Source organism: Canis lupus, chromosome 15 (genome assembly GCF_011100685.1).
Source record: "Canis lupus familiaris isolate Mischka breed German Shepherd chromosome 15, alternate assembly UU_Cfam_GSD_1.0, whole genome shotgun sequence".
In the NCBI taxonomy this organism is placed as follows: Eukaryota; Metazoa; Chordata; class Mammalia; order Carnivora; family Canidae; genus Canis; species Canis lupus.
This window is the reverse complement of record NC_049236.1, coordinates 21,006,712-21,029,076: the sequence shown is the minus strand read 5'-3', so window position 1 is coordinate 21,029,076 and position 22,365 is coordinate 21,006,712. Positions and strand designations below refer to the sequence as shown.

Here is a 22,365-nt window from a genome sequence, read left to right as displayed (position 1 = left end):
AATTAAATGATCTCATCTGTGTAATTTAACTTCATAAACAGTGTTCACAATTTTCAATAATTATGCAAATATGCTTTATTACAGTTTTTCTATATAAACATTTTACTCACCAGGAAGAATGAGAGTATTTTTCAAGTTTATTAGGAAATCAATCTTCCTTACTACAACAAATAAGTAGACTACATAAAACCTTCACTTCCACCCCCCTTTGTTATCAAAATTTTGAACAGGCTGCAAGATCATTTCTCTTAAGTAAGAGCAAGATCACTTTATTTTGTAAATACCATTTTTGAAGCACTGAAGGTCACAAGAGTAAGGGAATATTGCTCAACTTAAAATTAATCTATTTGGTAAGTAAAATGTATGTTACCAACTGGCCACAATGATAAAATGATAGCCAAGGTGCATTATATGTTTAAAATGTTGCCAGGAACTGTTGTAAATAGTTTACAGGCAGTAACTATTGTCACCACATTAGAGAAAAAAAATAAGCACAAAAAGGTTAAGTGACGTGATGTTACTCTACCAGTTACGGCAGAACTAAGAACTCAAGTCTAGAAAGCTGGTCCCAGAGTGACCCCAACCGCCACAGGGAAAGCCGGTCAGCAAAGTAAAAACAGTGACAAAGCAGGTGCACAAAAGGAAGCAGAGACACTTGGCCCCTTGGTCTCAACTTCACAGCTTGTCTGTGGGCTCCAAGAGATATTCTTGCTTCTTTATAATCATGTCCCTAGCTTGCTCAAGCAAATTCGAGTGTATTTCGCTTTTTAAACTAAAAAAAAAAAAAAAAAAAAAAAAAAAAAATAATCATGACCATATTGAAGACTGACCAAATAGTCAAAGCTAGGATTATGAAACTGGCTAATGACTGCCACGGTCAATAAATTCTGTCCTTACTAGTTGAAGGACCTTGAACAAGTTTCTTAAATTGTGCCTCGATTTCTTCCTCTGAAAATGGGGAGAATAAAATCTGCAGAGATTTTATGAGAATTAAAGGAAAAATACACAAAGCTCTTACTTGCTATTCACAAAGTCTCTTCCACATACTTGGAGGAAATGTATGAAATTTATATACAAGACAACACTAGGTCATGCTGCATTATCCTTATAAGGTACTCTACACGGTTAGTTTTCTTGATTACTCAAGAATTTAATCTCACCAAAACTGAAAAATAAAGGACTTTGGCTCTAAAATTGAACATTGATATACTCTTGGAATGAGAAATACTACATAGAATTTAACTTTCTTTTTAAATAACTAATTCATGGTTAGGAGCATCATTAAATTAAACAAATAAGGAGGGAAGGGATATTTGTCCTTCATGTGTTTTCCTTTGTCAGCTGCCACATCTTGGTGGTGTCTGTGTTTCAGGGTTTATTCTTACTTTCAATTCCTTTTTTTTTTTTTTTTTAAGATTTTATTTATTCATGAGACACACACAGAGAAAGAGGCAGAGACACAGGCAGAGGGAGAAACAGGCTCCCTGCAGGGAGCCCGATGCAGGACTTGATCCCAGGACCCCGGGATCATGCCCTGGGCTGAAGGCAGTTGCTGAACCACTGAACCACCCCGGTGCCCCATTTCCAATTTCTTACTGTATTTCCCACACAGTTCTCAACCAATATCTAAAAGGTTTTATTGTCTCTTAAGGTGGCGTATGTAAAATTCCTGACAAAGTGTTTAGTGGCAAACGTTTTTTCAATCACTTTTGAGATTGTGTTTTAAAAGGTTGAGGGTAGTTGAAATTTTCTCTGCAGATAAGTGAAATACTCCCAGCCTCCTGCTTTTTTTTTTTTTTTTTAACTACCAACTTGCTTAATCCTAAACTTAACCTTGGAGAAGTTATAACAATGTACACATGTTATGTTTCACGTATGTCTCTTTGGTCTATCTTCATCTGTGTATCTCCAAAATTGTTTAGCACAGTGTTTTGTATACAAATGAGGGTCCACAAATATATTATGTTCGTCCAGCTGAATTCAAAAGGCTTCCATATTGTAAAAAGAAAGCATCAGAGCTGATTTCTGTATCTTAACCCATGATGGTGATGCATGTAAAAAAGAAATAAGATGACAGATTACTTCTATTAGAAACATAACCTTTTAGTTATTCAATACTTACAGGAGAGTAAGGTCTATAAACAAAGGTTAACTGCTTTGAAAACTAATTTTCAAAAGGAAAAAAACATGTTTAAAACTTCAATAAATTAAGAAAAAAAGCTTTTTTTTCAGGAAGCACTTAAAAGGATATTCATTTTTCTTGGGTCCTTCAATTTTCCAGTTAATATCAAATAGGTTTACAACAGATCTTAACTGAACCAAAAAAAAAAAAAAAAACAACAAAAAACCTCAGTTATAACTCCTCCTTTTACACAGGCACACTCTGATTTGAATGTTGGTAGGGCATTTTGATTACAGAACCATGAGTTTGTTATTTAAAAAACAACATACAGTATGGAGGCTCCTCAAGGAGTTAAAAATAGAGCTACCCTACAACCCAGTAATTGCGCTAATAGGTATTTACTCTCAAGATACAAATGTGGTGATCTGAAGGGGCACCTGTACTCCAGTGTGTATAGCAGCAATGTCCACAACAGCCAAACTTTGGAAAGAGCCCAGACGTCCATCGACGGATGAGTGGGTTAAAGGAGAGGTGGTGTATATGTACAATGGAATACTACTCAGCCATCAAAAAGAACAAAATCTTACCATTTACATCAACATTATACTGAGTGAAATAAGTCAATCAGAGAAAGAAAATAGTATGGTTTCACTCATATGTGGAATATAAGAAACAGTGCAGAGAATCATAGGGGAAGGGAGGGAAAACTGAATAGGAAGAAATCAGAGAGGGAGACAGACCATGGGAGATTTCCTAACTATGGAAAAGAAACTGAGGGTCAGTGGAGGGGAAGTGGGCAAGGAGATGGGGTAACTGGGTGATGGGCATCAAGGAGGGCATGTGATGTGATGAGCACTGGGTGTTACACGCAACTGATGAATAACTGACCTCTACCTCTGAAACTAATGATCTACTACTATATGTTGGCTAACTGAATTTAAATTAAAAGAAAAACAACATACAGGCATCGCACAAGTAAGACAAATTCCTGACTTGAATTTTTTCTTGGTAATTCTTTCTTCTTTTTATTCTTTCTGAAGGATTTAAAAATCTATATATAAGAACATGAATTTTACAGTTATTCTAAAAGATTATGCTACAGTCTGAGAGCTATCAGTGGTAGGGGATCATTCTGAAAGAATAATGTAAAATTTTAAGAATGATTTCCTAAACTTCAAAACTGTCAGCCAAGATGGGTTTATTAAGAAGACATAATAGTCACAGGGAAGATTGGTACAAAAAGTTGAAAAGAAACTTGTGAAGATTACTGACAAAAAATAAATTATTTCAAAGTCTTAGAATAATTTTAGCCATGTTCAAATTCTATAAACTGTAAAATAATTCCCATAAAAAATAGTCTCACAAAGCACTTCCTAATTCTTCCTCATTTCTACGGGCACCCTGATCTTTCTGTGTAGGCAATTTGCATATGTATGGCATGCACTTTAGGTGTCTATTATCCAAATTAACATTTCTAGGCCATATCATTCCACCTTACCCTAAAGTAAGGTATTAAACTGCTTCCAAGGCACAGATAGGTGGCTTTCTCATAAGCACCTCAAATAGAGCAAAAGCTGAGGATATATTAATTTCAGCACTAAAGATCATGCTCCTTTTGTTGTGCACAACAGTGGCTAAAAGGAAAGACATGATATACATATTAATCATAGTGACCAGGGATTATGAGGCCATGGATGGATGCAATGGACATGAACGAAGAAAAGTTTGCTCGTCCAAATGAGCTTGAATACCTGAGCTGTTTTCAAATCACTACCACCAGGGAGAGCAAGAGCAGAGGATTTTGTCTCCCAGGACACCTTTGGCAACTTCTGAAGATGGTTTTGTTTGGGACGGAAAGGTGCAAGGCCATCTACTGGGTAGGGTCCAGGGACTCCTCTCATGCCAACACAGAAACCCTGGTCTTGAATGAGACACAGGCATTATATTATTTAACAGTTTCTCAAATAAGTCAGGTAATTTGCAACCATTATTGAAAACCATTGAAAGTTTGGAGAATTGGTTCTCAAATATACATTAGTTGAAGGCTCCTATTAAAATCCTCGAGAGCATTAAAAATAATAATAATATAAAAAAAGGAAAGACACCATCCACCTAATTGATAATCTAGACATACGACTCCTTGTCACTCAGTACCCTCAGCTGTTATAAGACGGAGTCTGTTCAAATCCGTGAATCTGCATCGTTATGCTCTAATTATGTCTGGAAGTCACTGAAATAGACAAAACTTATAAAAATCTTATTTTTATATTGTTCAATCCTGCTTTCTCAATTAACAGAAATATATATATATATATATATATATATATATATATATATATATATATCTACCACCACAGTAATACCATGCTTTCCAAAGAAAAGGGAAACACATACCTTTGCAGGTGTATGAGGTATAAAAGTACATATCAGATAATAATAAAAATAATATCAATTTTCATGCACCTACTACCGGGCTTCAGAAATAGAACATTCCCTGTGTCTTCATCGTCCATATAGGTTCCTTCCACTCACAGCCCCAAACCTCCCTTCCAGAGATATCTGCTGCCCTGGATTGTGTAAGTATTCCTTTACTTTCCTTTATGGTTTTGCTACATAGGCATGTATTCCTAAAAATATATTATTTAGCATCTCCTGGATTTGAACTTGCTATACATTGAGTCAATCTATGTGTAATCTTTTTGTGACTTCTTTCCTTCGCTCAAAATTACATTTTTTCAACTATCTATTTTCATGTGTATCATTGTGTTATTCGTTTTATAGCTTTACAACTCTGTTTACAAATGTACTATAATTCCATTTGACTCTTTGGACATTTGAGTTGTTTTTCGTCTCTGGTGCCGTGAACGCTTGTGTGCCCATACTTCCCTGTGCTCACAGGAAGAACTTACCTAAGGTCTATATCTAGAAAGGAAATCACTGGGTCGTAAGATGCCCATACCCATATTTAACCTTACTAGTCAATGCTAAATATTTTTCAAAATAGTTTCAGCATAAATACCTACTTGCCTCTAGGTGAGAATTCTCATTTTGGTTTGGTTTACAAGTTTCGGATTACAAAGCAGGTTGGTCATATTTTCACTTTGTTATAACCCATTTATGTTTTGTTTATGAAATGTCTGTTTACGTCTTTTGCTCATTTAAAAATTTTTATTAAGTTTTTGAAATTTAATTCCAATCTAGCTAACATGTGGCACATTGTATTAGTTTCAGGCGTACAATACTCAACAATACTATACATTCTATACGTTGCTCAGTGATCATTATGGTAAATATTCCTTAAGTTCTCTTTATGTATCTCTCCCCTCCCCCACCTCTCCTCTGGCAACCCTCAGTTCTTTTTTAGTTAAGAGTCTGTTTCTTGGCTTTTCTCTTTTCTTTTCCCCTTTGTTCCTTAAATTCCACATATGAGTGAAATCATATGTTATTTGTCTTTCCCTGGCTGACTTATCTCACTTTCTTTCCCTCATTTCTCTATTGGATTCAGTGCTATGTTTTGTTTTCCTTTTTTCTTTCCTCATTGATACTAATCCTTTATTTGTTATATGTGTTGGCATATGTTTGTGGCTTCTATGAGGTTTCATCCTGACACTTTTCTCCTGCTTGTTTTTATGTGAAATTCATTTTTTTTGCAGAATAAAAAGAAACAATGTAGATACCTTTCCAATTTCACATAGTAACTGCCTCTATTATTTTTGTATAGTGTTTTAAAATGCAATACGTAGCTTTTTGAGATTTTCGGGTTGTTTCCATCTCTTACTTTCATTCAGACTTTCACTTTTACCTTTATTGCCATGTCCTCTTCAATTTACTTCTACTCCCAGAAGATGTCTGTTGGTGTGGAGTCCTCTCCTGGAAGGGAGCTGTGGTTGGGCAGTTTAAATGAATTCATAGGAACGAGACTATTCTAATTCCCTTCAGACATGACCTTCTGCCCTTATTCTCCCTGGCTGGTCAAGTGGTCAAAACTCCTCCCAGTTTCAGCTGCTGACTTCAGATGCCCTTTGTGTTTTCTAGTCAGTTTCTCGGCCATTTGGGGGTTCTCCTGTTCTGTTACCAGATGCCCCAGGGCTACCTCTGTTTCTTCTTAAACAGATGTTGACACCATCCTTTGGCTCTTGGATGTTTGTCCCCAGCTGCTTATACTTGGGGGCTGAGATGATACTTTGTCATCATCTTTTATGTGTAAACAATGATCATGATTTTTTGGCTTTGCTGTCTAGTTGCTTTGTCTGTTTTTGTGGGGATTTGGGAAGATTCACAAACTATGCTTGCACCATAATTTACTAGAATCACACATTGACATTTTATATCAGCCACTACATGTTACAATTAGCTATTTTTTTTAAATGACATGAACACACAGGCTTTTTTTTAAATCTCAAAGGCACAACAGTTCAGCATCTTCTTTTAGATGAGCGCAGATGATATTAGCTATTATCCCCTAGATCATACATGCTAACTAAAAAAAAAAACTATACTAATAATAAAGATTGCTGTAAATCTCTGTTATATTATAGAAAATCAACATCCAGGAGAGAAATGTGTACATGTAGACATATAGACAATCTCACAGGGTCAGTATGTCATGATGGTTAAAAGTATATAGACTGGAGCCAGACCGCTTGGGTTCAAGTCCAGCACTGCATGTTTTAAGAATTTTGAATTCCCAGAAACAGATTAACTAATTTTCTGAGTTCTAGCTAAAATCACTTACCCCAGCCATGCCTCAGTTATTTCATCTGTAAAATGGAGATAGTAATGATATATTTACTTCTTACAGTTATGGCAAGACATAAATAGCATGTCGTAAAGGCTATGCAAGTGTTGGCTAGTATCACCAGCTACTTTTCCATTAGGATGTCCACATTCACTAAATATAACTCTCACATCTTGAATACGAAATTAGTAGGAACATTATGATTAGGAAGCTCTTATTTGTTATGTAAACTCTTTCAACCCAACATTTTAACCCTGCCCTTTCCAATGTTAGACATGCTTCACGTCATCAGGTGAACCGAGGGAGGATCAAATGAGAATAAGGATAAAAGTATTCATGTTTCTGTTTAAGAAGATCATTCCTCAAAATTAAATTACTCTGTGTTTGGGCCATATGACTTAAGTAGAATTTTAGGTTATATTCTGACCCAGGTGTTAATACTATGACACCTGGAGATAACTTCAATTCCCACCCAATTAAAATATGTAACTTTCTCCCCAATTTTCCAGCATGTTCCTTTTTTTTTTCTTCACAAACGGAGACTTTCTCAGAGACTCATTATAAGTAAGAGGGCTTCCTCTGACTAATTCCTAATTACTGGCAGATTCACATCCCCAAGTGTTTAAAGTAATTTTAAAATGAGAAGAAAGAGATAAGTCTTTACATGCTTCAGGAAATTTTGAATTCTCCGAATGCTGATTAACTAGTTTTCTGAGTTCTACCTAAGGTATATGAGAAAATGAAACTCCATTCCCATTCACTTCACATTCCTTGTGGTTACGTGAGGGAAAAAAAATCTTAAATTAAACACCTTCATTCATTACTATGCCTTTTGAGTTCTTTGTCCCTTTAATCACTGAAACATACTTTTAAAAATTGGGAACAGAAAATTAACTCTGTGACTCAATTTCTTTCCTGAATTGTAGCACAGACGTTTCGATGCCCTTCTTTTTCACTTAAAACATCATCAAATTAAAATTCCCCTGGATTGTCTCTAGCCCTCTCATCTTCCTATCTTTTAATTCTAGGCTGAAGCATGGGGCCATACCATATAAATGCCAATAACTTTTCTGTGTAAACTGGTGAGCACTGAAGTGCTGCACACCCCAGGGTATCCTCCCCATAATAGCCCCTAATCACGGTTGGGCTGTGACCAGCCATACTGCCTGCTGATGATGTCTAGTCACCTTCCACCCAGGGGACAAAACTCTGAGTCATTCTTTAAACCTCAGGGTTCTGTACTCTGCCAAGGGAAAGAGAAAGTGTATAATGCCAAACAGGTCAACATCACCAGGGCAAGTTTTCATGCAGGATTTTTTGTATGTTTTTTTTTCAATATACTGAATATGGATGACAACATAAAACATGCAGACCACTGATGCATATTTAAATGAGCTCATCTGTGAAACTACCCAAGACTTCATTTGAAAGACAGGGAACAAAAATGAATAGAAGACTGAACTGGGTTTTCACTGAGGCATGAAACAAGTAGGAAAGACAATGGACATAACTTTTTTTTTCCCCTAAGTGAATTCAGCAGAAACTACCCAGCTCTCATCAAACAATGTCCTCTTCCTTCTGGGCCTACAGCTGAACCATATTTCCTGGCTTCTCTTATAGTGAGATGCGGCCATCCAGCTGTTTTAGGAAAGGGAATGTGTGTGGAAGTCATACTTCCAGGAGCCACTTCTAGGCCTGGTACAGATGAAATATTCTCATGCCATGGTCCTTTCTCTCGTTGGCTACCTGCTGGTTGAGTGTCAATGTGGGTGTGACAGTGGAATTCCTTACCGCAATCTTGTTCTCCTACAGGCTACATGTGTACCTTCCCAAATGAAGGTCAGAAACCCCAGCGAGGGTTTTATGTGAAGGAGAAATGAACTCTGTGTTAAGTTATAAGATTTTGAGATTCCTTGTTTACAGAAGTTACTGTTAACTAATACAGATAGAGTCCTGGAAAATACAAAATGCTTCTGAGTATAGGTATGCCTGTAATATACATCATTATATATAGATTCAGTTGTTTTAAAAAAAATTGCCTTAAGAAAAAACTGCTAATCTAAGAATGTATACACACATACTTACAAACATGTGTATCTATTGGTCATTCATTCATTGGACAAGTGAGTACCTATAAAAATATAAACAACACTAGTGGGTGAGTCACAGGATGCTTTGTCTATATCACTCACTACTGCATGCACATTCGCAAAATGCTGTTTGGCACCTAGGATAAACTCAGAAATACATTTTGGATACATACACACACACACTTCAGCTCAGGACCCTTCTCTCTATTCTTTTCCCAGAAGTCCTCATGTCTCCCATAAATTCTACTATCTTCTAGATGAGACCACACTTTCCATCATATCTCTACCCTGGATACTACTTCGGCTTTTTCAGCTTATATCACAATCACTACATTTCTGTCTGCATTTCTGACTCTACATCCATTATCTCCCTTCTGCTTTCTCAAAAAAAAAAAAAAATAGTCTCTCTTTTTGCTTCTTTTTTGTAACAGTATAATTTCCTATCTCTGGTGCTTACAAAATGGGCATCTTATGTGAATTCTCTGCCTCTTTCAAGCCATTGTGAGTAGCCTATCATTATTTCTGTAAATTTCTCCTTTGTGGTATCTCACATATCAATTTTTCCCTCCTTTCATCCCCATCAAGGCTATTCCCATATTTCTGGCCTATAGACCTTGGATGTGAGGTTTTGCAGTAGTGTCAGAAATCTACCACCAGAGCTTCTCCTCCCAATCCATTTTGCAGATTTCCCCTAAAAGGGACTCTCAAAAATCATCATCATGCCCTATTCTGTGACTATTAGATAATCTCCCTTAAGAAACAGCGCTTTCAGGACACCTGGGTGGCTCAGCAGTGGAGTGTATGCCTTCGGCTCAGTACGTGATCCCAGGATCCCAGATGGAGTCCCACATCGGGCTCCCTGCATGGAGCCTGCTTCTCCCTCTGTCTGTGTCTCTGCCCCCTCTCTCTCTGTGTCTCTCATGAATAAATAAAATCTTTAAAAAAGAAAAAACATAAACAGTGCTTTCCATTGCTTAGAGTACACAGTTTAAACTTCTTAGCATAATGTTATTGAAGCCTGTCACAAGAGACCCTATCTCTCAAAATTAAGGATTCAGATTCCATGAATCTCAATTAAGGGAAAGGTCACTGAGTGTCATCTAATCCCATTGTCCCTCTGATTTTGAAAATTATATTTTAGTCAGGCTCACTAAATGGCCTTCTTTCTACATCATTTATACTTTTCCTACAAAAATTCTCTTAATACAGTTCCCTCCTCTATAGCTATTTAAATCAGAAAGCGTAACTAAAGTATTTCCTTTTCTTATTCCCTCCTATCTCATGCCTAGGTTTAGCACTTTCTCCATATTCTAAGGTGTTATGTGTATGAAACTTTTGAAATTACCCACATATTGCATTGTCAATGTCCATTGATTTCTGATTTAAATTGCTCCCAAGATATGCCTTCTCTCTCAAGATGAGCATTTTACATGTGTATAAATAAATACAGTCAATCTTCATTATTCACAAACTCCATGTTTGCAAATTTGCTTACTTGCTAAAATTTGCAAATCAATAATTGCAACATTTTCATGGTGCCTCGTGGAGAGGCACAGAGCAGCAACAAGTCTGAGTTGCCCCATAAGGACATTCCCAGCTGAGGTCAAATAAGGTGACATTCTGCTTTCTTGATTCAGCTCTCCTACTGCCAATGTGTCCTTTTTACAGTCCCTTTAGAGCCACATTTTCCACATTTTTGTGCTTTGTCTTGGAGATTCTTCTGTTTAAAATGCCCCCCAAGTGTAGTGCTGAAGGGTTCTTGTGTTCCTAAGTGTAGGAAGACTGTGATATGTCTTATGGAAAAGAATGTGTTAGATAAGCTTCTTCAAAGCATGAACTGCAGTGGTGAGAAGGCATGAGCTCAATGTTAATGAATCGACAGCATGTACTAAAAAGGAAGGTGGCTTTAAATTGAAATACACACAAAACAAGATTATATTCTGATGAGTTGATAAAAATGTTGTGACCTAAAGCTCACAAGAGCCACATCTGTCTTTCCCCTAGGAGCAATGGTTCAATATTCATTAATTTGGTGTATGTGGCACCTTCATTGAATGTAACTACTGCGGGATGCCTGGGTGGCTCAGCGAGTGGACATCTGCCTTGGGCTCAGGCCATGACCCCAGGGACCCGGGATCGAGTCCCACATTGGGCTCCCTGCATGGAGCCTGCTTCTCCCTCTGCCTGTGTCTCTGCCTCTCTGTGTCTCTCATGAATAAATAAATAAAAATCTTAAAAAAAAAAAAAGGAATGTAACTACCGCATGAGATTGACTTCCTGTGTGTGTATGTGTGGATTATGTGTATAATGTGTGTATATATAGGTGTGTATATGTTATATTTATGTATATAATTAAATCTTCATCCAGTAGTGAATATAAAAATACACACATATGCTGTCATTTAAAGAGATGAAGAAAGAAAAAAGAGGAGGATGTAAGAGAGTAGAAAGACTGGGTTTCGAAAAGGGAGAGGCGGGAGAAAAAGTTCATGCCTTAGCTGTTCCTGTGTTGCCATCACGTTCCCTGAGCTGGGTATCCCCTCCTAGGTGGTTTTTAATATGTACAAAAATGATAACAGTAACATCCACACATTAGTATGATTATTAATGATAATTCATGAAATTATGATGCTGGTGACAAATTTACTCAACACTCAGACTGTGACAGGCTCTGAGTTAGTACAATTTTGTGGGTTATTTTCTTACTTCCTAGGAATTTTGTGGAGATTCTGCAATCGTATCCCTAATTACAGAAAACAAAAAAGCGTCTAACTTAAGCTGCCCCTCCAAAGTCCACTGATAGCTAATGGTAGAAAGGAATTTAAATTGTCTGACTCCAGTGGCAACTCAACTACTGCCTACCCTCACTGACCACAATCCGTCTAAGTCTGCATTGCTGGGATCTCGCCATCCGGGAAGGTGGCACCAGGCAAGCTCTGGATCGCAGGGTATCAGAGCAGAGCTACACACTGATCTAAAAGCTCTTCCTGGGGCAGCCCTGGTGGCGCAGCGATTTAGCGCCGCCTGCAGCCCAGGGCGTGATCCTGGAGACCCTGGATGGAGTCCCACGTCAGGCTCTCTGTATGATGCCTGCTTCTCCCTCTGTCTGTGTCTCTGCCTCTCTCTCTCTCTGTATCTATGAATAAATAAATAAAATCTAAAAAAATAAAAAAAAAAAAAAAAATAAAAGCTCTTCCGTAGGCCTGTCACCTTTAAATAAGCTTTTCTGTCCTCTCATGAATGAAGTCAGGAAGGGTTACTCTTAAGAAGAATGATTTCTGATACTGGTCCTCTCAGGTATACAAGGACAAAAAAGTAAGCCAAAACTCCTAAATTTGAAAACATGAAAATCATAAAATTGATTTGGGAAGCTTTTCCTTGCATTAACAGAGCCAGGGTTTTGAAGTCAGATATATCTGAGTTCTAGTGCCGGTTTAGCTCTTCCTTAGCCTTATACAATTGTGCTCAGTTAGGATCAGTTTTCTTATCTGTATGGAATTACTATTAGTAATAGAAGTAGTTTTATTTTTATTTTATTATTTTTATTTTTTATTTTTTAGAAGTAGTTTTAATAGATTATCCTATTGCCTCCATTGGGGCTCATCCTCAGATTGAACTAAATATTCCTCACTGCCAAAATCTTTAAGAGTTTCTAATCATCTATATATAATCATAAATAAATAAATAATTAATTAATTAATTTCCTGTTTTTGGAATATAATAGAAAGCAGAAGAAAAAGGCGGAGTTTTTTTTTAATCTGATACCATCAAAAGAGATTGAAACTCTCAATTCTAAAATGATTTCCCTCAAATTAGATTGGAGGTACATAAATGAAGAATGCTTAAAGATATTTGTTCTTCAAAGAAGTTAGAGGCAGCTTTGACAAGCCATATTAAAAAAAAAAAAAAAAAAAAGTCCAGCAGCTCAGCTAAATTCCTCCTGTCCCCTTCCCACGTCTTTCACTACAAAATCTGTTACTTAAGAAGCATGTGAAAATCACTCTGAAAAGCAAAGGCATATTTGTTTCTCTGAAGTCATAAGAGAAAAATTTAATAGCTTACAATGAAAAACGATTTTACAGAAGTCTTAGATATTTTACTTTTCACAAATGAGCAGAAGAGGGGGCCTGATATACCCCCAATAACCTTCCATTTGTCACGGTTTCTAATGACTCTGTGAGCTAGCCTAATTACTCCTCCTCCAGCTAATGCATCTCTGTAGACCACCGTCCCTGTTCACATAATGCTGATAGAGATAAAGGCTGCTTACCCACTGTTGATGTCATCAGCCCGGAGACTTTTCCCAAGGATGTCACCATCACTCATATATCCACCAACGTCAACTTCAGAAGACATGTCCAGGTCACTGCTTGCTTTCTCACTCATGTCAATTTGTGATAGATTTCCCAGTCGAGAGACAGCTGCTCGACGGAGAGGCGTCGTGTACATGAACCTCGAGGGGTCCGTGTGGATGAATCGGCCGGTGCCACTGCGAGGGTAGCCAGCCCCCAGGGAGGGAGCATCTCCAGCCTGAAGTCGAGGACATGCCTGACCCAGCCTCCAGGTCATGGGAGTGGGTCGGCCTGTCAGGTTGGGTATGGTTCTTCCATTCACTTCTGTTGTCACAGTGCTGTCAAATGTTGTCTCCAGGGTGCTGTCAAACAAATGAAGAAATAACTATAATTCACTTGGTATCATAGACCAAGACTATGGTCTACAGGAAAGGCTAGAGCGGAGTCATTTCTTAGAAGTACATCATTTGCATGCGAGTCAAATTAAGCGTTCATCATGAGATGCAAAACACCTCTGCATGTCAGTGTGGGAAGGGGCATTCATTTGAAGTCTGTTGTTTTGCATTTCTGCTTTCAAAAGAAAGGCCATCATCAATCATTTTACATGAAACAGAATTTTGTTTCACAGTTTCAACAAACCCTTAACCTAACCCCAAAGGCTTCCCAGAACCATCCTGGAAGTTGAGTACAATTATGTTTCATGGTCTATCCCTCCCCCATCGCCGACTCCCTGCCCTAGATGCATCCCTCACCCCTGCCCTAGATGCATATCAACTGCAACTTTGCTTGCCGTCTGTCACAGGCACGGAAATCTACTTAGTAGCGAAGGTGGTAGTTTCAGTGGCTAATTTGGTTTGAAAGGGACACTACATGGAAGAAGAGATGGATAGGAGAAAAAAGTCCCTGGGTCTGTCCTAAGAAGTCACCAGATGAATGTCATGTAAAATTGAAGAAAATAATAAGGAAACTAAAATTCTTTCTTTATCCTTATAAGAGGTTAGGTGCTTGGCTGTTATTTTTTTCTTTATATATAGAACTGAGAAAAAAACCTGTGGCTTATCTGGGTCCCACGAAGACTGGACATAGTCTCCTCTAAATTCTGCCTCAAATCTGCTATGTTTTTAACTGTTCTCATTCTTCTTGTTTCAGGATCTTCACCTAGAAAAGTAACATAATCATAAATTTATTAGTCAAGACATTTACTGGTCTTAGAATAATTGTCTACCTAGATAAGTAATATAAATTCCTCTCCTTAAAAGTAAAATAATAGGTAGGGGATTCCAAATGCTTACTGCCTGAAAATTATGTCTCCTTTCTACAAATAAAATGTGAATAGAAACAAACGTAACATTGGAAGTAATAATGGATAATAAGGAGTGACGATAATACAATAATACTTTGTAGATTCATGACCTTAATCATGTAAAGTGACAGTGATTAATTCAGAAATATACTACACAGTACTCTCTCTTGCTGAGTTTAATTTAAAAATCTGGAATTATTTGGATTCTAATTATCCTCATAATTACCTCTTCCTAGGTATAGTCAGAATAATAAGATAAACTTACCTTGTACAATTACACACTTGGATTCTGGGGAATAAGAGGCCTTTTCTTACAGAAGCAGTACCTTTGTAAGTCTCCTATTAACATTGGATGGCTTTGTTTTTAAATATTTGTCACTTTTTATAGAGACTTACAGCATCCACCTAGATGCTTGAGTTCCAGGAGAGGCTCTAGCATCTAACCCCATCCTGTGTTTAACAGGCATGAAACCAGCAGCTTTGCCAGTGTGACAAATGCTAGCCTTGCACAACCACTACCTAATCATTTGGAGGGAGAGGTGCCATTAAACCAGTCTGATTATGGACATGTAATACTCCCAAGCGAGTGGCCATTTGAAACTGGTCTATCTGGATACTGAGAAGAACACGGGGAGACAGTAGGGGAAGTACAGCTTATCTTCTGTTCAGTTTGGGCTCAGAAGGATGTCCAGTGAAGAGACACTTTAGTAAGAAAGATGAAGGAGAAAAGAAGGGAGGTAGGGGAAATGGATGGGCTAAGGGGATCAGGGGAGGAAAGGTACAAGAAGGAGGGGGGGGAAGAGGAAGGCAAAAGAAGGGGATAGTGGGAAAGAGAAGGGAACAAGGAAAGGAAAAACAGAAGGGAAAGTGAAGGTAGGAAATAGCATCGATTAAACTTCTGTATGAAAACTGTCACACGGAGAAGTCAAGATGCATACCTACAGGCTATTTCAAGAATGTACGTAGATAGTTAATGTGTTCATTTCCTTACATAGAATTCATGCCAGATTTAAAAAAATACACAGTAATTACACTCACTTCACCTGTATAATATAATCATAGAATTGGCAGGGGTTTCAAAGAATGCCCCACCTTTCCTCTCAGCCAGTGAGGGAACTCATCTATGACTCCCTTGGGAGGTAGCCATGGGCCTCTGCCTGAAGCCTCTAAGATTGGAAAGGCATCGTCTCCAGAAGAGATGGCTCCTTCTGCTATTGGATACGTCTCATTGTGAAAACATTTCCGAGGATGAATAATTTGCCTGCCTTTCATTTCCATCTGCTGGTCCTAGGAGCTCTGAAGGTGACTGAACAACTCTATACCACCTTCACCACAGCAGTCAGAGACTAAAAGACACCAACTGCTCATTCCCCAATTTTCTTCTTCAGCCAAACATCACTGTGTTGTTCATTTTTCCTCATCCTGGATGGTTGCCTAAACAACCACCATTCTGCTGCCTGCCTGTGTCTACTTTTTAATTGGCAAAATATTAGAATGATTAAAGGAGGTTTAGCAATAGCATTATTATTTCAAACTTTAAGAATACAAAAAACGTCCTTAGATATATTGTCAAGATAGAAAAATAGGTGTTGAACCCTCCTCGTGCACATGGCACAAACTTCTCCTACACTAATTCAAGTCCTGCAATCCTTAACCTTATCAATTACCATCACTTTAAAACTCAGAGCTGGTAATGACCCTTGAGATTCTAATCATAATCCCTTGGAACTTTTCCCCACCCTTCTCATAAATATAGCAGCATATTTGAGAAGTGGTGATAAAGAAGCCCACTTTTTACTTCCAAATAATCTGGTACTAAAAGAAGATAAGAAGGAGTTTGTAAGGAAAATCCTAAAGGGCAGATGACTTTTACTGGAGGGAGGAGGAATATAGTTATTGACCTTACACAGATTGTACAATATACCATTACATGTCCCCTGGCCCTGGCCCCCTCCCCTCTGTGAGAACTTGCACATTGCGCTCAAGCTCTATCTCAACCATTTGTCAACTGGCATAATACCAAAAACATTTATATTTGCATTACTTTCCATATATTCTTAATGTAAACTATAGGAACATTATATTTTCAGAGATTGCATTTCAGTAGATTTTTTTCACATCTTCTTCTATTTATTTTTAATTTTTTTAAAGTAAGTTTATTTATTCAGAGATTTCATTTCAGTAGATGTTTTTTCACATCTTCATCTTCTATTAATTTTTTATTTTTTTAAAGTAAGTTTTATTTATTTATCCACGAGAGACACGCAGAGAGAGAGAGAGAGAGAGAGAGAGAGAGAGGAGAGGCAGAGGGAGAAGCAGGCTCCATGCAGGGAGCCCAACGCGGGACTCGATCCCAGGACCTGGGGGTCACACCCTGAACCAAGGCAGATGCTCAACCACTTAGCCACCCAGGCATCCCCTTCATCTTTTAAGTGTTTCTTCTCCTGGGGTTCCTAGGCGGCTCAGTTGCCTAAGCATCGGACTCTTGGTTTTGGCTCAGGTCATGATCTCACGAGTCATGGGATCGAGCCCCACGTGGAGCCTGGAGCCCAGGTCAGGCTCCTTGTTCAGCTTGAAGAATCAGCTTGAAGATTCTCTCCCTCTGCCCCTCACATCCACATGCGTGTTCTTTCTCAAATACATAAATATAGATCTAAAAATACATAAACAAATGTCCTTCTTCCAATCCAACAGGCATCTTAGATCCTTGGCTTTTCCAGCAGAATCCATTTTTGTTTATATAGCTTCTCTCGTATTTCAGAACCACAATTTCCTTTCCTCCTTTGGTTTCAGGCATCACAACACTCACTCATACAGCACTGCACTGTTCATGACAATCAGACAAATGGATCTTTTCCTCCCAGACCTTACTGAGCAAAACATAATTGCTGCTTCATTCATGTTATGAAGGATAACATGATTTGTCATGTTATGCAGTAAATTTATTGCAGTAAATGTTCTCAATGACCCACAAAAGTCAAAATACAACTAAATACACTTACAACCCCCTGAAGGATTACCCAAATCTGAAACATCCTATAAATTTGTATCCAAATGATGTCTAGAAGATTGAGGGAGAGGTGGGAGTCTCAACTGACAAGGCCAAATGTAAAAGCACAAGTAAAATGTAAAGCACGAGTAAAATAAAAGCAGAAAAAAAAAAAAACCACGTATGATAAATTCATTTAGTCATGAAAGTGTTGTATCTTCTCTCACTTCCATAATCTCCAAGCCACTAAGGCTCCCTTGGGACCTACTCTCTGCCCCACTTAGAGAGGACACTTTACAAGCCATGAGAAAGCAGTTTGCAACAATGTTAAAAACTCAAAGCGGATTCCAGAATGTACCATTTTGGAAAATGTGTGTAAATCTTTACTCTCTTGACAGTCAGGAAGGAGGCTTCTTGAGGAGAAACAGTGGCTTCTACATTGTTTTTGCCTCGGACAGAGGAGCCACATGATCTGTGTGGTCCTGCTCTTAATATTTAGGCTTTACTTATCTACGTTGTAATTAACACTGCCAGCACTATCATCTTTTAATAAGAAGTCAAATTATCTGTGAATGAACCTGATTCACAGAGAATTATGTCCTCTACCCCAACTCCTTGGCAAATGTTATTGTTTAGAGTACAGCTGCCTGATTTATTTTGAGAACCCTAATTTTGTAGATGACCCCAACAGTCATTTGGATGGAAATTTTTCAAATCTTCTTAAGCCAGATACTTGGAGCAGAAAATAGCAAAAAAACTATGGCCAATCACCTTTTAAATAGTCTCCTGTATAGCCATAGCACAGACCCTGGTCTAGTCTAGTAGGATACTCAAGATTCAAGAGTTGAACTCAAGGAACCCTGCCTAAAAATTAACTTGGAAGAGGCCATTTTGAGTCAGAAGCAGAACCTAGGCAGGCACATGGCAGAAATGCTGCAATTCCTGTGTGCTCTGGGCTTGGATATACTTACCCACGTAACACGCATCATTATTTAGGAAACTGCATTGGAGCGCTTCATTATCCTGATAGGGTTATTCATGTCACAACTATCTGACTAAATAAATTCTTCCTTACTTTCTCACTTGCATTTTTGACTACTGGCATAGTTGGGGAGGGGGAAGCCTTAAAAAGAATAATCCCATAAATATAATAAGCAGCTGCTGAGTTTAAGAATCATGGAACACACAGGCTTCTATTGAGAGATTACCCTCTGACAGTAATGCTCCAAGTTATTTATGCACAACAGGCATATGTCATGTATACACCCACGTACAGCATGCTATAATTTAACAGAGCAACCAAAAAATACTGCCAGGGGACTGCTTTCTGTTCATATCTTTGAGAATACTTATATAAAAGGTCCTTAGAACAAGATAAATGCTACTATTTTACAGCGAAAGATGAATATTATTTGATTGTACTGTTTCAGAGGATCAAAAAGATAAGAAGGTTCTTCAGGAGTAAGACTCCCTCTCTTGCCTTTGTACTGCTTAGAGGTCTTTTATGAGATACAGTTCATTATAGAAATCGCACAATGGTGAAGAAGTAAATCTCCTATGTCTGAGCACCTGGTGTATTCAGATTCAGAAATCACTCTTCCCACAACTGTGGAAACATTACTCTCTTTAGAGCCAAACTGACATGACAAATTGCGCAGTATTTGCCTCTGCTGTCTCTCTAAGCTTTCTTCTTCTAATGCTGGCTCACTAAGATTCTGGAAAGCCTCATAAGACCTCTTGCAACAGGAGGGTCTACACAGAGAATAAGAACACATCTACATTTAGCTTCCGTTGTATGAACAAGAAACAAAGAGATCACTGGTCAGGCTTAAGTCTTTCCTATGTGAGGAGTCTTATAGGAAGTTTTCTTGTAGACACATATATTTGCAAAATATGATGCGGTCAATGGCTTAAAACTTAAGGATTTTCGAGGAGAGGACTGTGTGATATCAATGTACTTTGGTAGAGCACTCAATTAGGGGTAACAAGCAGAACACGTACAGTCTGGCTATTCAGGGAGGTAGTAAAGTCAAAACTGAAACAAAATACAAGAATCACTTTAGATATCTTCCTATCTAGTTAATGAGAGATCATGTCAGAAGTTATTTAAGACTTGGGTCATCAAAAAGGCCTACTCTGTAAAGTATCATAATCACCTACACAGTAGTTTAGATAGTTGCAATGTGAATTTTTTTGCCAAACACCAAAAAACAAAAACAAAAACAAAAACAAACAAAAAAACAGCAGCGTGTGAGTGAAGCTGTCAAAAGATGCCTGTGCGTTTCTGCGAGTGTTACTACCGTCTCGGTGCCTGTTGTGGGAGCCCCCGGGGCAGCAGCAGAAGGCCCCTAGACACAAAGTTTGCCCCAGAGGCCCTTGGCTGCTCACCCCCTCTTTGTGGCGGGGTCACCTCGCGGGAAAGTAGGCAGACGTCTAATTCCCGGGCAAGCATCAGGTCGGCGGCCCTAGGGCCCGGCACCCCTTTGCGGAGGCCTGGACCGGCCGGGAGCGGCCGCGACCCCAGCCGCGCAGGGCGGGCTTTACGGCTGGGTCTCAGAGGTCGGCTCTGCAAAGGAACAACGGCAGCAAGACGCTCACAAATCATAATCATAATAATATAGAGAGAGAGGGAGGGCGCGGCCCAGGTTGTGGCGGCCACTCACCCAGCAGGTCCGCGCCCAGCGCCTGCTCCAGGTCGCCCAGCATCGTCAGGATCACGTCGGCGTCCAGGTGGGCCGCGCCCTCCCGCAGGCAGCTCTCGCCCTCCTCGGCCGCCCAGCTCCTGCCCGCGCGCCCCGGGCCGCCCTCGCCCCTGCCGCCCCCCGGGGAGCGGAGACCCGGGGTCGCGGGGTCCTGGGCCGCGCCGGGGCCGGGGCGCGCCCGCAGCCAGGACGCCGGGCTCGGCGCCCCGCCCGCCCTGGCCGCGCTGCCGAACCAGTTGGAGGGGCGCGCGGCGGCCCTGCGGTCCCCGTCGGCGGGGCTCATGCCCGGGGCCCCGGCTTCCGCGGCCGCGCAGCTCGCCGGGCCGCCCCCGCCCCCGCCCGCGCCCCCGCCCCCGCCCCCGGCACCGAGAGCCCCGCCGGCCGCTGCATGGTCGCCGCGGGCCCGTCGCCGTCAGCGGGGCTCATGCTCGCCGTGCGCACGGGGGGCGGCGGGGCAGAGGCCCCGGGTCAGCACCCCCACCCCCGGGCCCCGCCAGGTGAGGCCGCGGGGCAGGTGCTGGTCCCCAGGTGAGGCGGCGGGGCAGGTGCCGGCCGCCAGGTGAGTCCGCGGGGGCAGCCCGGCCCCCAGGTGAGTCCGCGGGGCAGCCCGGCCCCCAGGTGAGTCCGCGGGGCAGGTGCCGGCCGGCAGTTCCCCGTCGGCGGCAGGTGGCGCAGGCGGCCCGGGTCGCGGTCCCCCCCCGCGCGGCCGCAGGGCTCCGCCGCCCGGCAGGTGCGCATCCCCGGGCCCGAGCGGCCAGCGAGGCTGCGGGATGCGGGACCGCGGCCGCCGCTCTCCCTCCGCCCCCGCCGCTCCTGCGTCTCCCGAGCTCCACGGGGCGGGTCTGCGGCGGGGCTCCGGGGGGCGGGGCACCGGGCCGGGGGGAGGCTGCGGGGCGCGGGCGCGGGCGGGCCCCCACGGCAGCGGGCGCGCGGCCACCCGGGCGGAGGGCGGAGGCCGCCGGCCACCCGGACCACGCCCCCCGCCCGGCCCCCGACACGCGCTCGCGCTCTCGGACTCGCAGGACGAGCGATTCGCTGCCGCCCGAGGGCTGCGCTCGTGCTGTAAACGCACAAATCAAAACCCAGAGTGTAAAGGGCCTAAAACCCGCAGCGTGACCCTCCCCGCTGGCGCTGGCGGGCAGGTAATGCGTTAAAGGGAAAGACTTCACCTCCTGCTCGCGGGCTCGTTATTCTGAAGCTGTTTCAGGGAGATCCCAACAGGACAATAAAACCCCAGGTTTCTTCCTGTAGGAAACAGCCAAGAAAGGAACTCGAGAGGCTTTTCCCCCAATATCTTCACTCGAAGCATATAATTAAAAGTTGATGGCCAAGTATGCGGGAGATAACGATGTGACAAAAAAAAAAAAAAAAAAAATATATATATATATATATATATATATATATATATATATAACGCACATTATGGTTTTTGACACTGAGCATTTTTTCTGGTCTGAGTCCATAAATCTATTGCAGCAGCATCAGCTCTTTGTCTCTTCATATTTTAATAAAACCAGAAAACCTAGATGATAAATTTATTATATTTTTCTTGGATTGGTTGTATGTTTTACACCAGCGCCCTAACATTTTGATATTAGGAAAACTTTTAAAACACTTATCAAGTCTATTCGGGGACCATATATGTACCACTTAGAGCTAAGGACAAGAGTCTTTAAAATTTCTTTAAGGTTTTCTGCCCATAAACATGCCCTATGAAAAGGAGAGAAGCAGAGAGATACATAGAAGTATTTGTGCCACTCCAACTGCTAAGTCCTTATCATTTTCTGGACTAATATGATTAAGTTACTTCTGAGTTTTCACTTCATATTGCCTACCTCAAGTAGGGTAAATGCCCAATTTCTTGACTACAAATAAATTAGCATTAGAACATACACTGACTATCCTTTACATATGATAATAACCTACTTTGCAAAGCTAATTAATTCTTATGCCCAGGCCCACGGCAGATCACATCTAGGTTTGCTTTACACACATATATAAAAAGGAATTAAATGAAAAGCAAATTTTTACAACTATTTATCAAAGAAAATTGCAATTAAGCGAACAAACCTGTGAATGCAAATACTGATTCTCAATTCTTCAGTCTTCAAAAATAAATGTTTTATATA

The 22,365-nt window shown here is 40.6% G+C and overlaps 1 protein-coding gene across 5 annotated transcripts in view; it reads right to left on the bottom strand.

The window, feature by feature from the left end:
* NAV3 (neuron navigator 3) overlaps positions 1–22,365 on the bottom strand; it is a 189,423-nt gene that overhangs the window by 144,231 nt on the left and 22,827 nt on the right. For 4 of the 5 annotated variants that reach the window (XM_038558518.1, XM_038558520.1, XM_038558521.1 and 1 more), the window contains exons 3-4: positions 14,292–14,400; positions 13,221–13,604 (exon numbers count right to left, since the gene is read on the bottom strand). In XM_038558518.1, the coding sequence (XP_038414446.1) occupies positions 13,221–13,604; positions 14,292–14,400 (493 nt within the window). Of the gene's footprint in view, positions 1–13,220; positions 13,605–14,291; positions 14,401–20,197; positions 20,327–22,365 lie in introns of those variants that run through there. The other variant, XM_038558519.1, reaches the window with a different exon arrangement.